At 30.8% G+C, this 19,575-nt stretch overlaps 1 protein-coding gene across 1 annotated transcript; it reads right to left on the bottom strand.

Annotated features, from left to right (window-relative positions):
• Positions 1 to 7,945: 7,945 nt before the first annotated feature.
• LOC140452913 (uncharacterized) lies at positions 7,946 to 19,274 on the bottom strand. Its single transcript, XM_072547240.1, has 3 exons — positions 19,009 to 19,274; positions 8,832 to 9,046; positions 7,946 to 8,150 (listed from the first exon to the last, which is right to left on the bottom strand). The coding sequence occupies exons 1-3, from the start codon at positions 19,098 to 19,100 to the stop codon at positions 8,092 to 8,094; spliced, it is 366 nt and encodes a 121-aa protein (XP_072403341.1). The 5' UTR covers positions 19,101 to 19,274; the 3' UTR covers positions 7,946 to 8,091.
• Positions 19,275 to 19,575: the final 301 nt, after the last annotated feature.

The following is a 19,575-nucleotide window of genomic DNA, read 5'->3' as shown; positions in this document are numbered from 1 at the left end:
TAAAAGTAGCAATGAACGTTGTCGTATGGAGGCTTGTCGTCTTTACTATTCAGTTCAGTTAATGTTAGGTTGTAACTACTCAATTTACTTTTATAATAAAATGCTGAAGTTTCACCTCTAGGACCTTGTTTTCGTTGTTTATATTCATTCTGTCATTAAATTTCTCCTTCCTACTTGGTTATTTTTCTTTAATATGGCTCTGATATTTTTTATCTTTTACTGCGAAATTAGGACCATTGCGATCAATGTGTTCGTATGCAGTACATTGGTCCTGATCCTTTTTTGGTTTGTGGAAACTTAAGTTTAACTCATTTGTAAAAATGTTATAGTAAGTTATGTAACTGCCAATTTGTTTATTTTTTTTCAGTTTGTGCAGACTTAAAGTCACTATATAAATCCTTAATTGTCCTACCACCCTCGACATATTGTCTTAAACTGTTAGCCCTAACGTAGTGGCCCTCCATTCTTGGAATTGTATCAATATGTTTTCTGATATCATCTAACAATTCAGGATCCAATCTATGATTATTGCCGTGTTTTTCGCGTTTGTCAGCAACTAAGCCCATCTCATCAGTGTTGGTAATTATGGTGTAAATCATTCTATCAGTGATGTCCAACGTACTTCTGAAAAAGGTCTTACAGACTCTTATTTTGTCGCCTTGAAAATTAAAATAAAAAGCCTTATTAGGGCGACGAGGTTTCTTAGCGTTTGTGTACTTATATTTTGGTGCTATGTCAACCATGCAATTGTTTATGTAGATTCTTTGCTTATTTAAATCACCTAACTTCCAGAATTTATCGAATAATTCGTATCTACCTTGAGTATCTATTTTATTTATGCATTTTAATTTATACTTGTCAGTACAAGCAGTCTTTAGACAACGGGCTCGCTTCTTTGTGTGAGTTTTTGACATGGACACATAACTTCTTCCTTCATTGCGCAACTTTTTAACTCCATTTTGCCTCCATTTAGAACGATGTTTTACCCTCTTACGACCTCTTTTAAGTTGTGTTGCAATGCCATTATCAGAGCTAAAAGAATCCGAGTACGATCGTATTAGCAAATTTTTTCCCCATGAGGACTTACCAAATTTGTCCTCTACATTAAAAGTAGGATCACCTTCGTCATCGTCAAAGTCACTATCATCAGTGTACATAGGAGAAATGGTTATGGGAGAATTCGTCGCACAAGATCTTTTACAAGAATTTCGTGATGCAGTGGCAGTCTGAAAGAGAAGGATTTTTTTATTAAATTTATAAATTAATAAGTTAAACAAATCTTTTTAACGTCTACACAATTAGTTAATGAAATATGATTTAATTATTGAATTAATTTAGTTAAATAAAAAATTATACAGTAAATTATTCTAGAATATGACATATTAAGTACGTACACGGGATCTGTAATCACTTTCTTGTGTGATGACATCTACATTAAATCCAGCAGCTGTTTGCACAATAGCCGAAGCCAAATAGCCCTGTGACTTGCTTCTCTCTTTAGTCTTTTCGTTAGAGCTTTCTTTTGACGTGGAGCTATCTGAATTTGAAGACGAGGAAGAAGATAAAGAAGAACTAGAAGACCTCTAAGAAGAGGAGGATGAAGAAGAAGTCCGTCTCGGTGTTACTCTAATTTCTTCAACTGTTTTGGCATTCTCTATCTCGTCTTTATACGAAAAACCATCATTATCGTATTCGGGTACAAGATTCGTTTGTACTTCTATTGACTGTCAAGTAAGGATTCATTTACCGACGCTTCAATTTCCACTGTAGTCCATGCTGTAGAATCCTGTAATTAACGGGTTTTTGGTGTAATGTAAAATCAATATTTTTTTTAGTTTTTTCTACTTACTTAATTTCCACTAATGTACATAGGTTCTTCAGTCGTCGAATCAAGGTTCTCTTGCCTTTCAAAAACCTCGGAAGGTTGAATAGGTTCTTCAGCCGTCAAATCAGGGTTTTCTTGCCTTTCAAAAACCTCGGAAGGTTGAAGTTATCCCAAAATTTTACGGCTTCTCCACGCCTGTTTCATCTAAAACAGAAACAAATCGAATAATGCTATTTATCATTCCCATTAAATTAAAAAGAAAGTGCATTAACTCAAATTCATATAATTTTACTTCATTTTTTTTTTAAGTAAACTAAAGTAAACTCTAATGATACAAAATAAATTCTCTTTTTTTAAAAATAAAGTGCAATAAGTCTAATTATTGGTTTAAATCTTTTTACGTTTTAATCGTAAAACGAATTAAATCTAAATTTGTTTGATTAATGAGTGCAACTTTTAAAAAACAAAGAGTGTTAAGTTCTAAAACTACGGTTTATTATAAAAAATAAATAATAAGCATGTCCTTACCTTTAAATCATAAAAAGAACTATTACGAAATCGTCCACGAGAACACCGCGAAACCACAGTCTACCTTTTAACACTCTCGGCGCCTTTGAAGTATAAAGTATCCAGACGCCATATTGAAAACAGACCAAATCAGTTACGGACTGGCACAAGAGGTTAGAACAGAGACGTGTTTATATTATTTCAAAGTTAGTAAACAAGTTAATTTAAATTAATTACAATGGACAATATATTCGTTTTAATTTTTATCCTCAGCTGGTATCGTTATTTTATAAACACACAACTGGTATCGTGGGGTGCGTAAATACTCCAAAATTAAAGTGACCAGCATTTATCTCTGCATTGAAAAAAAGAAGACATGTCTCATACAATATTTATTATTAACTAAAAAATACAAAAGTTAAATATAATTATTAAAAATGTTTTATTTATTTTATATAAAAATAAAACTTTTTTACCATAACCAAATAAGAAACTGAAAAACTTCTATTCCTATTAAAGTAAAAAACAACTCTAACAATTATTTCGGGAGGCAATTGTTTTGTGTAAACTAACTTAAATAGACTTACTTTTAACTTCTACAACATTAATTTAACAAAAGTAAACTTACAAAAAATTTTAACAATTAAAAATTATATCGGAAAAATTAAGAGGGAGTGATGAATACGTATATATCTTAATTTCTAAAACAATCTTGACAAAAGTTTCGGGTGACACTACGTTCCTTACAACTTGCTCTCTTACAGTCATCACATGATTTCACTTTTCTGTCTTTATGTTTCGGACATCTTGTTTGCTTAGCAGGTTGTCGATTTGGAAGTTCCTCAGTTGGGTTTCTTGAACGGACGTGTACGAACTCATCACTTTATAGCCCACCATAAAATTATTAGACCCTCCGAGATATGGTAAACTGATCACCGGCATCCTTTGGAGATAGGCAAACTCATCACCGCAGATAGGTAAACTGATCACCAGTATTTTTGCCCCAAGGCGCTGGTTTCTAATGCGGAAAATGGCCAGTTACCTGTTACACTTCTCGTTTTTGTGGTAATTTATTCAATTCAGAAATTATTTTAAGCAAATTACTTTAAAATAGATATTAATATCGATTTTTTTACGGTGTAGCCTATTGGACGTATCTGTCAATCTAAGCGGTTTTGAGATCTGAAAATTCAGTTGCATAGTTTCGTTAGTGAACTTTATAATGAAAATATTTATGAACATGTGCTGTTTCCGTTTATATCGGAAATAGTCCTCAACTTATTAACTAATTAGAAATCTATTTATTATGACAGAAGGAATCAAAATGCTTAAGTACAGCCTAAGGACCCACCTTATAAACGGTTAAAGCCTAAGAAACATTATCCTGTGAAAACAGGACAGGTACATGTAAACTTTGCAGTTTTATGTACACTATTGTTTAGTACTGTAGAAGCGTAGATACAAAAGTGGGGATGAGAATGGTAAAAATGGTTGGAAAAATGGGCATGAACGGATTCGCATGGATTTGTGGTGAAATGTATATGGCCAGACTGGGATGCATAATCAGTTAGTGGGAAAAGAGACTCATTACTTACGTAGTTCTCTAACATATAATCGGCCATTTTCATAAATAAAGGCAAGTTAGGGATATCCGCATGAAATCGTTGACAAAACAATTGCCCACTCATTCTGGGTCCAAAAATGACCTGCCAAATAAGTGGTGCAGCCACTTGCCGTTAAAATCTCCCCTCTTGTAAGTGGTTATAAAACCAAGTTTTTGGATTTTGCGAGACCAACTTTGAGTCAAGTGAAATAAACACCCAATTCGGTTCACAGACGTCGAACGGCAATTACGAAATCAGCCACAAGTCTTAATGGACTTAAAATGACACCAACTTCTTCGAAGCAACGAATTAATTGAGTAATGCCCATTTAATAAGCTATGGATGGTAAATAATTGCAAGAAAAATTTTGGAACGTATTGAAATGTACCATCCAAGTAATATGCATCTGCTTTCGCAAGTATCGTAAATTCTCAGGAATGCCAAAAATAATAATATTTTGTTGCGAATCGTTATCCAACACAAAACATTTATCGCGGTCCGTCTTTAGTTTCATCTGTTGGATTGCTTGATGTGCTTTTTCATTGTCTTATGTACTACTACTACTACTAAGGATTTCCACAGTTTTCACTGTCTTCCTTCACTCAATCGTTTTCTCCAATTTTCCCTGTCATTCCAGTCTCCATCTCGCAGGGTTCTTTTCTCCATAGCCTCGTCGATTTCATCTCTGAATGACCTTCGGGGTCTTCCTCTCTTTCTTCTTCCAATCGGGCTCCATTCTGTGATTTTGTTTATCCAGCGTCCTCTGTCCGCTCTTCTGACGTGGCCGTACCAGGATAGTCTCTTCTCCTCTATATAGTCGATTATGTCTGATTGCACTCCCATTCTCCGCTTAATCTCTGCGTTTTCAATTCTGTCTCTTTTTGTAAGTCTACAGCTTATCCTCAGGAACTCCATTTCTACTGCTCTTATTCTACCTCTATTTCTCTTGTTTATTGTCCAGTTTTCGGACCCATATGTCAGGATACTTCTTGTCAGGGTATTATATATTCTCTTTTTTGTCTTTATCGTAATGTTCTTATCCCACAACACTGAGTTTAGTTGTCTTATACAGTTTCTTGTTTGTCTCAGTCTGTTGTTTATATCTTCTACTGTTGTTCCCTGGTTCGATATTATGGTTCCTAAATACTTGAATTTATCTGTTCCCTTTATTTGTCTTCCCTCGTCTATCTCTAGGTTTCTCATATCCTTGTTTTCTGTTGTTAGGTATTCGGTTTTCTCTAAGTTTATTTCCATTCCATTATTTTTATATTCTTCTTCTACCTGTACAAAACTTATGTCTTATGTACAGGTGACATAAAAGGAAAACGATCGTTGCTCATATTCCTCCGAATACAAGATATGTCCGGGCAAATAAAGAGAAATTTTTCTAAGCGTATAGTTTTAGGTATATATAGATCTATCAATAGAATTTTGAGGAATTCCCAAGTAAAAACAAATGAATTGCATTTGCATTTAATACATCTATTTTAGATTTATTCTGTCCAAATTATCCAATCTTGGCGGTTTGCAAGGAGTTTATGGTCTATACCTGCCACGGGGTTCAGGTAGGCCAGTGATGAGTTTACCAATCTCTCGGGGTCTATTTGAAAATACTTACTTTTATGGTGGTGATGAGTTTGTACTATGTACGAGGGTATTTATGGTAATTGGTGATGAGTTTACGTGTACCCTCTTAAACTCTTGTCTTGACCTGTTCCAAGAATTTTTATGATTGTGGTTTTTAAATCATTAGAGAGCTGTTTCATATCTTTTCTTCTTTTTAGATGTTCATTCAAAATAGTTTTACCGAGTAATATCGTGAAATGTTTTTGAGACAAAGAACATTGACTATTTGCGCTTTTATAAACAACATGCATTTTTTCTTGTTATATCTGAAATTACATAAAAGACAGCCAGAGGCCATCTTTTTTATTATAAGTTTTTTACCTGCCTTTTTAAATTGCATTCCCTACAGTATTTAGTGGAATAGTTGTGAATTTAAAATTTTTTTAGTAGCAATGGTACTTATTTGTTTTTAAAGTATTTCGTACAGTTCTAGCAGTGATACCAGTTTCTGTTGAAATTAGGGTGTTGTTACAAGGAAAATTGATTTTAGTTAGACTACTTACGGCAGTTTCACGCTGTTCCTGTTCTTGATTAATTACACGATCTGGTTAATTTATCTCTATCACTATTCGTGCATTTTCTAGAATTCTTTTTTCACAATCAGTTTTTTTAAATTTAAAAATAATGTTGTGAATTGCAGATTTTGATGGTACAGGGCCTTCGAATAAAAACAAAAACGTACCAATTATATCTTTGGCACTACTTCCAGAATAATATCATTAAATACTTTGAATTTTATGTTCAGTTGTAAAGGTTACCATTCTCCTAACTGGAAATATCAATTCCATTATTTTTTTTTGCGAATAAAATCAGAATTATTATTTATTTATTTATTTATTAACGGGATGTCCCCATTTTTTACAAAATAATTAACAACGTAAAATATCCTAACCATAACACAAATACTAAAACTAAATACTAAATAATTATTAAATATTGTTAAACAATTATTAAATTACATAAATTAAATTTTCCTGAGAATCGTTTTAAAATGAAATGGATACCTTAAGTTCTTATAAAAATGAAATGAAAACTCTCAAGTTAAAGGTCACTCATCTTCGATCCCTAATATACTCAGTCAAACAGTGCTTGAATCTTACAGATTTTATATCCAGCAGATCCGACACCCTGATAGTGTAAAAGGAGGGGGAGAAAGAAAGAAATATCCAGCAGATCATAAGATTGACTAAAGTCATTTCCCAGTATCTGAATTCTGATATGGGAATTTGGCATAGTTAGTGTGATAGTGCTTTATAGAGAACAAAGACATTTCTTTAAGAATTCTAGTGCTACATCTAAAGTTGATAGGACCTAATAAATCAGAAGAGTCAGTTGTATGATTAAGTAGTTTATAGAGAAAGACTAGATCGCATTTTAGTTCTATAGTTTTCTAAGGAACTGATATTTAGCCTTGACCTTAGTTAAACCAAAGACAAGTTCTTTAAGTTTAATCTATAAGCACAAATCCGGAGAAACTTATTTTGAATTTTTTCGAGGGTGTAAATATGGTTAAAATAGTATGGTGACAATTCTCTAGAAGCATAAGACAGGATGCCACAAATAAAAGTAAGATATAAAATTCTATATGTGGGTACCGAAATATCTCGAGAATTTCTTGTGATAAAACCTAGATTGATTGTGATTTCATTATTAATGAAAAAATAGATGTATATTTGACGTTTCCCTTATTAAAACTGAATGTCACTTTAATAAAACTACAATTCAATCTAATGGGTGTTAAAAACAAGCTCGTATGTCGGTACTAGTTTCATACTATATTCGGCTTCTCTTTGCTAGTAGAACAACCTCATACTGTTCTTTTCACACTAATTATACGTGCTATATACAGTTTTCAGATTACCACAACTGTATAGTATTTTTTTGCTACTAACATTTATATATTAGCATATTCTTAATGTAAGCTTAATTTATTCTAAACAAAAAAAAAATGAAAAACAAACAATTATAAAAAACTATAATTTGTAATATTTGGAACATGAACATGTATTTAACCAGACTTGGAACATGGAAATTTGGTTAAAATTATAATTAATTGGACAATTGTTACAAACCATTATGTATTTCTGCATTTCCTGTAACAGAGTTCTCTGAGGGAATATTTACTTCACTATTGTGAACAGTGTCGGCAAAAGAAGTTAAAGGCATTGTAATACTTTTATTAGAAGTAAATCAACAAATCAAAACAACTACATGGCACTATACTAACATTTATTTTGCATTATTTACCTAGGTAAAAAAGTAAAAGTAAAGGTTCTCTACAGAGAGAAAATTTACTTCTTGTAGTAATTAAATAAATAATAGTAATTTTTCATGTTAGTAGTAAAAAAATCTATTTATTGCTCCAAACGATTAATTTATTTTTTATATATTTATTTGACATTTTTTTATAACTTGATTCTCAAGTTCATTTATTTTTTGGGACAAACGATAATTTTCATTTATCAATTCCTTTACTTTTGATCTGAGAACTTCCTTCCTAGGAGTATGGGAAGATAGAAGTAAAGGTGTTTAAGTGCTCAATGTTGGAGAAAATTCTGATAGTGGTGAAGTTGATTTGTCTACATTATCTGTAAACAGAAAAAACTGTATTATACATAAGTTAATACTCTTGTAATAATAGAAAAAAGTCCAATTTAAAAATGTTATAATCTATTGAATATTTCTTTTGGAAAAATAGTGCTAATTCTATCACGTGTTATGAATGAATCCTCTGAATGTTTACTACTAGTATTAAAATTCATATAACTTTTAACAACTTTTATTTTTAACTGTTTTTTAAAAATAGGATTATACATAGAGTGGATCAAACAGACTAAATAACCATGTATAACCTGTAGAGCACTCTTAACTTTGATATATAATAACATAAGGAACACTATTTAAAATTGAAACATAGGTTTCAATAGTTTAGAAACCGCCTTTTAAGTTTAATAACGTTTTGCACTTGATGTCTTATAATGAAACATTAATGTCTGATATTAAAGATAAATATCTTTTTGGTATAACCAACATATTTAAAACTTCACTGTCCAATGAATCATATATGATTCAAATAGCGTGGTTATATGCTAAATGGATTATATAAAATCCATTCATGATTCAAATGTGATTCAAGAGTAGGTCATGATATTTAATATTAAAATAACATTGGACTGAGAGACTCTTCGTAGCTATTACCATTTGGACAGTGAAGTTTTAAAAATAATAGAAAAGTATTTACCAAAAAACACTAATAGAAAATGACTTACCTAAAAGTGAATATGAATGATCACAGTGATTGTCTGAGGATCCCTGCATACATGAAAAAATGGTAGGAACTGCAGTAGGCTTAAGCCTGTTACGGAGATAATTTAAGAAGCAATTGTCATCAAAATGTAGATGACAAAGTTGATAACTTTTATGAAAAGCTGGAAGCTTTACATATAAATCCACCCGTCCAGCAGCTCGTGCCCAGGTTTCTGCCCTGAAACAAATATATTTTGAGAATTTGAAAATTATTGAAAATTGACTAGATAAAATGGATAAAAAATATTACTACGCGAAAACTTAATCATTATAGATTACAAAATTTAGCAAATTTGAGTTTTATGAACTTTCATAACAAAATAGAAATATCATTTCTATATAATATATATATATATATATATATATATATATATATATATATATATATATATATATATATATATATATATATATATATATATATATATATATATATATATATATAATGATGTTTCTAGGTCCAAGAACGATATTTTTAAAAAAGAACTTTATTTACAAGGGACTACTTACTACAGTAAAATGCAAAATAAGAGTGACGCTATACAATGCAAAAGTAAATTTATAAGCTCGGTGACGCCGAGATGTGGCATGCTGACGCTGTCCTTTTATTATAGCTGAATTAGCAGTTCTGGTTTCTTAACTCCTCCGGGGCTAGATGAGAACTATAGGGTGGCATAGTTCGAAGAAATGGAAAATTATCTGGTACCTTTTTTTTCTCGTACTGTGGATTCTTTTGGTGATTCTGGATTTGTCCTTTTTGTGTATATTTGCCAAATGGTGTAGACAAGGAAAATAATTGCTAAGACATATAAAATTATGGTATAAAAACTGACATGTTGAAAATGAACAGGAATTGTGTCTAGATTGTCTATTTTGTTTTCTTGATCTGCTAAAGCACTTTGCACATTATTTAATTCATCTAATTTTATCTAGTCTATTTTTATTGGTTTAAAGTTTAGATCACTGACCGGCATTTTTAGTAATACTTCTAAATTTGTCAGTTCCATTTTAACAAAATTTGGAGTTTTTAGGTCAAATGTTTTTAAAACGTAATTGTCTATATATATTTCGCACGCACTATTGAGTTCGATTAACTAACTACCGTTTAATGGAATATTGTCCGAATTCTTATCGCATTTTTGAATACTGATCACTTTGTTTAGCGTTATTACGATCCACTTAATATTTTCTAGTTTTTGAATTTTTATATTATTAATTTCTGTTGGCACTGATTGACATTGATTTACAAACTTTAAGTACTGTATGAGTTGAACTTCGCAAGGGGCTATTGGTGTTACTTCAATTGACTGGACATCGTGGCATAAATATTCTTCTTCTACCAATTTTTGACATTGAACGTTGGCAAGTGCATATTGGTATCGATTGGAAAGTAGGAACTTGGATGTTGGAATAATTGTTCTAAAATGAGTTTGGTATCTGGTCGGAAAGGAATAAAGATGATAATAATCATAGTCATTGATCTCAACAATAGGTAATTCAAGTACAAAAATTATTTTATTTGCTTTACTATAACTTTTTATCTTAATTATTTTTTTGAATAACAAAATATTTTGCAAAGATAATTCAAAAGGGAGTTTGTTATTTTTAAGAAGTTTACTAACGTTTAAAATTTCGAGAAATAGTTCATTTGGGTCGGCTATTGAATTATGAAAGGTATTTAGTTTTGAAAAGCTGATAGCAACTTCGATTTTTTCTAATAGGTCATAAATAATTTGGAAACTAGTGTAAAATTGCGATACAAGTTTTTCTAGTGCAAAATAATGAAATGTCTCAACTTTTTCTATCTTTATATCTTTAATTAAGTTTTGAACTTCTGTTATTCGTGAGCTTAAAATTAACTGGTTATGGGCTAAGATTTTTGTATTATTTTCAAAATTCTTTATTGAAGATCTTAATAAGGTGATTTGATTTTTAACTATAGTTTTAATATTATTTTGATTATTTGTTAGAGTTGATATCGACGGTGTCACGACAGAAAGGCATAAGCGCCATTGACAGTTTTTTTCAGGAGACACAAAAAACGTTTAATATCGCTTAATATTTCTTTTTTTACATTTTTTTGGCATTTTATTATTATCGAACTGAGGCATTCTGACTTACCATATGTTATTTATAAAACAATTATTATAAACATGAGATATTTAACATTTTGGTGCTTACGCCTTTAATGTTAGGTTCTGTGGTGTTTAAGCCTTTTTGAAAGGCGGTTACCATATTTCGAAAAAAGTATTTTGATCAAAAAATGTCGCTTAGGAACTTGTACGCCTTTTAATTTTACGGAATTATAACAAAAATGGAGAATAAATCTTTTCATTTTAAAGCATAACAATTAAGTAAAAATAATACAAATTAAACAATACACAATAATATATTTATGAGTTTCTTAGAAATATATTGGTGTAAAATAATACAAAAATAAAAGTTAATATAATTATCACGTTATATTAAGTAAAAAACAACAAAAACTATTAAAACGTACCATTTTTTCTACATTGATAACTAAGTAAGTCGTATTATAAAACTAATAGAAATAAAATGCAAATCAAAATTTGATAACAGAAAATAACATTTATCAATAACAAAACAAACTAATAGAAACGAAGAACCGATATAATCGAAAATTGAGAAAGTTGAAGAGCTAGAACGTAGTGAGCTAGAACTAATGCTGTCAGTTTCAGTCATATTTTTAAAAAATACTGTCAAGGATGATGAATCTGATTCGGAGTTTAAATAATCATTTTGTTGTATAAAATCATTACAACCTATCTTATCATCAACTAATGAACTAAATACTATTGCGGCATTATTACTACTATCATCAGTATCATCACTATCTGAGTAAGGTACAAGCTTTTTATCACAGGTTAATAAATCAGTCTCTTCTTCGGCATTTTCATCAATATTCGAAAATAAACGGCTGTTAATATTCAAATTTAGACTTGAGGAAAACTGAAATCCACAATGGCATCATCATCTAGAACAGAACTAGGCATTTGGAGTTCTTGTTCATGGTCTTTTAGTACAGGCTCTAAAATAATATAATGCTTTGGCGCTTCATTGAGGACCTCATTTTCAGTGGAAAATGAACCATGGTTTTTATTATTTCCGCTGGATTCCTGCACATTGCTTTTCTGATTTTCACAATGCAAGATTCATTATTTTGTGTTCCCGAGAAAACCATTCTAAAAACCATTAAAAAAAAGAAGTAAGCGCCATTCAAATGTTAGTTTTTTAAAATAATATTACTAACAAAATATAACTTTAAAATTAAAAACAAGAAAACTATACAACAAAGTCAATATATATTTTATTTAGGTTCAAACCTTATTTAAGTCGGTTAAGTAGTAACTTTTCTATGTCAAATCTAAGTCATAGTGTATTTTAAATGGCCAAATGGCGGTTAGATAAACGAAAAAATTTTTTCTGAAAAGGCCTAACCGACAGTCGGTAAAATTGTACATTCTTATGGTATATTATGATTTCTTAATATAAATAATCTAACTAAACGCTTAACAAAACATTAAATATTAAAAATATTTCAAATTATTGTTTACCTTATTGATATAACCACGTTTTCAGACCCAAGACGTAAGCACCACCTTCCACTACGGATCTTGTCGCTTACTAATTTCGGTGTCTCATCTTTTAAGAAACTCGTTTGGCGGTTAGAAAATTCAAAGCTTGTTTTAGTCGAGTTGGAATTTTTTACAGCTGCGTCATTTTAATAGTCGATAGGACGTAAAATGTATTTTATTTTGATACCAAAACATAAATTTATAAATTTTGGCGCTTATGCCTTTTTGTCGTGACGCCATCGATATAGCGTCGTCGTAACGTTTTGCATCGTTTTGGTCCAGGTTTCCGGTTATAAATTTGATTGCGGAACCTACACCATCAAATAGATCTGGTATTCCAAAAGGGATTTAATTGTTTTAACTCAAGATAAATTTTGTTTTCCAAAATTTGAATTAAATGATAGGAGTCTTGAAATTCTTTATTAAAGCTTAGAATTTGAGAAGTAATTGAAAGGGTATTGCATGGAAAGGGCATGGAATCATATTGATTTTGTAGAGTTAAAAAATTTGTAGTAATATTTGTAATGTCATAGATATGTATAAAAGTCCAAACATCTGTCTGAATTCGGGCTGTGCCTAAATGAAGGGGTAAAAGTCCGGGATTGTCGTTTAAGTTATGGAATTTGGATGTGTCTCGTCTTGCGTCGACGTTTGTTGTCCAGAGGATGAACCTGCAATGGGAGGTTTCTTTAGTTCTTTGATATGTATAATTTCTGTCTGGGTAATGTCTTTTTTATATTTAAGTCTTTGTCGTACAAGTTCTACTCGGTTTCTGTCAAGAATTTTAGTTATTTTGTAGGGACCTAAGTATGGTTGATGTTTTTTGTTACGTTTTTGGGTATTAACTTTATAAACTACTTGTCCAATTTTGAATTCTGGAGTTTCATGTACTTTTTGGTAAACGCGTTTCAATTTGTCTTTATGATTATTTATATATTCGGAATAGAAATTTTGAGAAAGAAATAGTTCGTTGGGGTTTCTAGAGTCTGTATGTCCGAAAGTCAATTCAAATGGGGTAAATTTTGTGGAACTATGAATAGAATTATTGTAAGCTATAAGAGCATAGTCCATTAAATCATCTTCGTTAGGATATATCTGTTTTAGAAGTCTTAAATGTTCGATTAAAGTAGAGTGTATTCGTTCAACTATTGAATTTGATTCATGGTGGCCAGGAGTAGTAAAGTGAACTTTGATTTTGTGTATTGCTAATAAATCTTTTATTACTTCGTTATTAAATTCTCTACCTTTGTCTGCTATTATTAATTGGGGAATGCCGAAAGAAGTGAAGTATTTTATTAAGGATTTCGCAATGTGAATCGCGTTTTTACCTGGAATACAATAAGCTTGGGCAAATTTAGTAAATGCGTCCGTCATAGTCAAATATTTGTTACCGTCATATGTAAAAATATCTATATGAACAACTTGAAAAGGTTTGCTGGCGGTTTCCGTAAGCATTAGCGGGACATAGGGGGTGTGTCTACCGTATTTATTTTTCTGGCAAATAGAACATTCGGTAATGTAATTAGTAATAGATGTCTTCATATTTTTCCAATAATAATTTTGACGTAATTTTTCGAAAGTTTCATTAATTCCTCTATGGTTAGTTTTTCCTTCGTGGTAATTTTTTAATAAAATGATTTGTTTTTCTTCGTTTGCTACTGTATTAATTAATCTAGTGCATTTAATTAGTTTCGGACCATGTTCAGAAAAATGTTTTAGATAATACTTATTAAAATCATTATACATGTTGTCTTTACTGAAATATAAATAAAATGTATTGTTAAGATCTGTGTATGCCATAAGAAATTCAAAAATATATTTTTCATTATCAGTTTCAGGAATTTTGACTTTAATCATTTTATGGTTTTAATAAGTTTCATGAGTTATATCGGTTTTTGGGTAAACGTTTGGGTACACTAAAATTTGGTGAACTTTGTTATTTATTATTTCATCTAAAATGGGTATTCCTTGATTCGTTGTTTCATTTGCGGTTGAATGTTGTGTAGATTCAACTGAGGTTTCATCTGGTGTATCTATTTTGTCTGGAGGTATTCTTATATCATAAATAATGTTAATTTGTCTTGAGTCGTTATTGTTACTTGTTGAAGGTTGTGGGTCTAATGGATTCTATGCAAAATTTTGGAGGTATTTTAAAATATCTTTGTCTACGTCTCCAGGATTATTTACTATTGATTCATCTTCTAATGCGTTAATTGTAATGCGAAATAAACAGTCTGCGTTTGTATTGTGTTTTCCTTTTTTATAAATAATTTTGTAATCGTATTCTTCTAGTTTTAGACGCCATCGTATTAATTTTGAGTTTGGCTACTTTAGGATGAAAAGCCAAGATAATGGTTTGTATGGTCTAAAATGTTTACAGGCCCATACAATTGCTAATAGCTCCTTTTCTATAGTTGAATAATTTGTCTCTGATTTATTTAGAGTTCTCGAGGCGTATGCAATGGGTCGATCATTTGGAACATTTCCTTGTGATAATACAGCTCCAATTGCAAAATTGCTAGTATCTGTCGTTAAAATAAATGGTTGGGAAAAATTTGGATATTGTAGAATGACGTCGTTTGTTAAGATTTGTTTACAAGTTTTAAAACGATCAATAAAATCTTTATCGTGGTTTACTTTAGAACTTTTTTTCAAACATTTGGTCATCGGTTTAGTAATTTTTGCAAAATCTTTTATAAATCGTCTATAGTAACCTAGTAATCCTAAAAAGCTTTTTATTTCAGTTTGGGTTTTTGGAATAGGAAATCTTTTTATGGCGGAGATTTTATCAGGTTTTGGTTTAACGCCTTGAGGGGTAATTACATGTCCTAAATACATAACTGTTTTTTGTAAAAATTCTGACTTGTCTAATTGTACTTTTAAGTTACTCTTTCTAAGTCTTTCGAAAACTATTTTTAACTTTTCAAGGTGCTCTTGTAAAGATGTACTATAAATTAAAATATCATCGAAATATACTATACATGTTTCGTCTGTTAATCCTCTTAAAACATTATCAATAACTCTCTGAAAAGTCGAGGGTGCATTTTTCAAACCAAAAGGCATTCGTTTAAGTTGGAAGTGACCTTGTGGTGTACTAAAGGCTGTTTTTTCAACATCTTGTGGGTCTACTTCTATTTGGTGGAAGCCACTTGCAAGATCTAGTGTCGAAAAGTAATTTGCTTTCCCTAATTTATCTAAAATTTCTGTTATGTTTGGTAACGGGTATTTATCATCTACGGTTCTCTCGTTTAACTTTCTATAATCTATTACTAGACGCCATTTTTTTTTTCCTGTAGCATCTTGTTTTTTCGGGACCACCCAAATGGGACTCGAAAATGGGGAATTGCTGTCTTCTATTATACCTTCTGCTAACATCTTATTTATTTGGGATTTAACTTCTTCTCGGTGAACTTCCGGGAAACGATATGATTTTGTATATATTGCAGAATTATCAGTGAGTTTCATTTTATGTTTAATACTATTAGTAAAACTTAAGGGTATTCCTTCGCACTAAAATATGTCTCTATATTGGAAACAAAGCTTTTTTAGTAATTCTCTTTCTTCTTTGTTACAATGATTTATCCTTATATTTTTTAAATTCCTCTTTAACATGTTATCATCATTAATAGACGTTTCTTCATCACTTTCCATCTTTCTTATAAAATTAATATTTACTATATCTAATGGTTCTATATCAAAGGGTTCAGTAATACTTAACGTTGTCTTATATTCGCTTATATTCGTAATAGTGGTTATAGCAAAATTATTTTTTACGTTAACTACTGCTTTAGGCATTTCGATTCCTTTACCGAAATTCTTATATTCTAATATACCTAATCCTACATTTAATTTTACCGGTATTTTGACTATTTGCTTAGTTCTAGGGGGAATAATTATTGTATGATTAAAAGTTGATTTGGGATATAATATATTCTTTTTACTGAGTTCAAAAATTATGGGTATCGTTACATAAGGCGTTTTCATTTGTTGCATGTTGACATTAATTGAAGCTTTTAATTTTTGTAATAAATCTATACCAATTAATCCACCAAAATTTTCGATAAATTTAAAAACATAAAACTTCTTATATTGATTTACTTTAAAAATGTTAAAAGCTGGATATTAAAATTTTCGTAAGAAATAAAATTTTTATAAAATTTATGCGCTAACTGTGGAGATATCAAACTTTTGGAAGACCCTGTATCTAATAAAAATCTGGCAATCTGGCAGGAATAATAATATGTGGTAAATCTGCTATAGTTGTATTTAAATATATTATGTCGGATTGTAATTTTCTTGGCGCATGCAAAAATTTGTGTTTTCAACATTTTGAGTGGGATTGTGATATGATCTTTCGTTTGTCTCATTTGGATTGCGATAAGGACTGGATTGAGTTTCATAATTGTTATCGTAAGGCGGTAATGAACTTTGAGTTGGGTGTACGTAATCAGTGGGAATATTATTTTCAAAGGGGTTTTTGAATTGTATTTGATCGTTATTAATTTGTTGATTAAATAATTGGGTGGAGGTAAAATGTGGTCTAGATCTTAAAGAAGTATTTCGTGAATTTGTATCCATCGGTTCTGGCTGGTATTGATTTTCATTTTGGGGTTTATTATTAACATGTCTTTGTTGAAAATTAGGGTTATTAGTATGGAGGTTCCATGGTCGGAAATTAGAATTATTATTGTCGGAATTTCTTGGGTTGAAATTAGAATTATAATTATTGAAATTTCGGAAGTGATTTTGGTGTGGTTGAAAAGTATTGTTGGGATAAAAATTATTATTTTGGTATTGCGGTCTGATGGTTTGATATTGGTAAGGTGGAAATCTCATATTAGGGCGATTTTGTTGAAAATTATTTCTAGGAATAAAAGTTCGATTAGGATTACTGTTTCTCGTAGGATTATGTATTGATGATGGTCTAAAAGAATTTTGTGAGTTTAAATTATTTTCACGTTGTAACGAATATAGAAAATTCTCTTCTTCGATAACGAAGCTCATAGCTTTCTCTAAACTGTCTGGGTTTCTCAATCGTATATTTGTTTGTAACGATAAGGGTAAGCCTCTAATGTAAGTTTTTAAACATAAGTCATCGTAACTATTTATTCTAATCAATTTCTCTTGTGCATTAATATTAAGCGTATTTAATTTTTGTGTGACTAAACTACGTGATTCTTGGCATCGCATGCCAAAATTATAAGGAGTTTCATACTTGAAAGGCCTCAACGTTATCAGGTCTTGGATAAGGCAATCGAGATCTCTCTGGTCTCCAAAACTAAGATTAAGGGCATCTTTTACGAGTTGCCGTGTATTTAATTCTGTCCTAGAACCTATTAACATTTGAGCTCTTCCATTTAAGTTACCTAATATAGCTCGAAGTAAAAATGTGTTTAAGGTGCCGTCTGTTTGGCTAGCAAAATTAGTTATTAAATTTTCACAATTGTCTATAAATATGGTTAAGGTATGTGGATTACCATCATATGCTGGGATAGAATCTAAGTAAAGTTTTAACAATTGGTAGTTTGTTTGAGCCATTTCGTTATTTTTATCGCCATTTGGTTCTAAAATTGAATTTAATTCTGCTACAAGGCTACTTAAATCTAATTTACTATCAGTTTCACTCATTAAATATTTATTCTTTTTATTCAGATAATATATCAAATTGTAATAAAATATAAAATGTGTTTCAATATAAAACTTTCAACTTAAATATAATCAAATATTTTCTAAAATATGATAATACAATATAGTAATATTAATCTTTCTCTTATTAAAAATATCTCATAACATCATAAAATCTTTAAAAATTGTTTACTCTCGTTAGCTCTCTGACTATAAGTATTTTCAAATATGGGAATAATAAAATGGAAAATAAAATGGAAAAAATAGGAAACACTTACATTAAAATGTAGATTTTCAGCCTTTCTGCCTATAGGATTCGACGATTTTGTTCTTCTCCCAGGTCTCGTTGAAACTACTGCTTAAATCTGCTGCCTCTAGGGTTCGACGATTTTGTTCTTTCCCCAGGTCTTGGTGATACCTTGTCTAAAGCTGATCTTGGACACTTTCACAAAAGGTTCAAAAAGTTCGGTTTTCCGGTAAATCGTTAAAACGAAAAACTACGCGAAACGGTTCGATTTTTGTAACGGTTAGCGACGTAATTCCCGAAAATCTGTACTGACTGCGCCAATGATGTTTCTACCAAGAACGATATTTTTAAAAAAGAACTTTATTTACAAGGGACTACTTACTACAGTAAAATGCAAAATAAGAGTGACGCTATACAATTCAAAAGTAAATTTATAAGCTCGGTGACGCCGAGGTGTGGCATGTTGACGCTGTCCTTTTATTATAGCTGGATTAAGAATTAGCAGTTCTGGTTTCTTAACTTATATATACATAAGTAAGTACACAAATATTATTTTAATAGTTGTGGAGGTACAGCAAAAAGTAGGGGTCTTCAAAAATGAACCAGTCTTAAATCATTTAAACTTGTAATTTACCTTTATTAGTTACGGATATTGACAAAAGAAATACATACCTTTGAGGATCCTTGGGAAACGTAAAAAGCGTACCTCCCGTCTTCGAACGTGAATTTTTGCAAGTGTTCACAGCACAATGGTCTCCAGGCATATTGAAATTACAAATATCTCTTGGAAACCACAAAACTAATATAACTAATATATACCTACGTATATAATATACGAAGTTGAAATTTGATAATACAATTTAGTTCTAAAAAGAACTATTTTTAGACTTAATTAAACGAAAAATAAAACGACACAAAAATAAACAAACAAATCACGACAGATGACTACACGTCACATTAATACCAGTCGGATGTCACTAGCGGTCGGTCTGTTTTCAATGTGGCGATATGGCCTGCGCTAAATGATGCGCGTACTTTTTCCCGCCTGTCGAGTGTATTCATTGTACAAAAAGGGTGTACATATGTGAAATTATAAATATAATTTCAGTAAATGAGGACTGTATTACATAGGGCTGGTTCAAATAAATTAGGATATGTGGTAAAAGGTTATACAGATTATAGCAAATAAAAAGTTTATACAAAGTCTTACCAATTCTTCTGCTGCACATACACACACTC

Source organism: Diabrotica undecimpunctata, chromosome 11, assembly GCF_040954645.1.
Source record: "Diabrotica undecimpunctata isolate CICGRU chromosome 11, icDiaUnde3, whole genome shotgun sequence".
NCBI classification, from domain to species: domain Eukaryota; kingdom Metazoa; phylum Arthropoda; class Insecta; order Coleoptera; family Chrysomelidae; genus Diabrotica; species Diabrotica undecimpunctata.
This window is presented reverse-complemented; position numbering and strand designations above follow the sequence as displayed.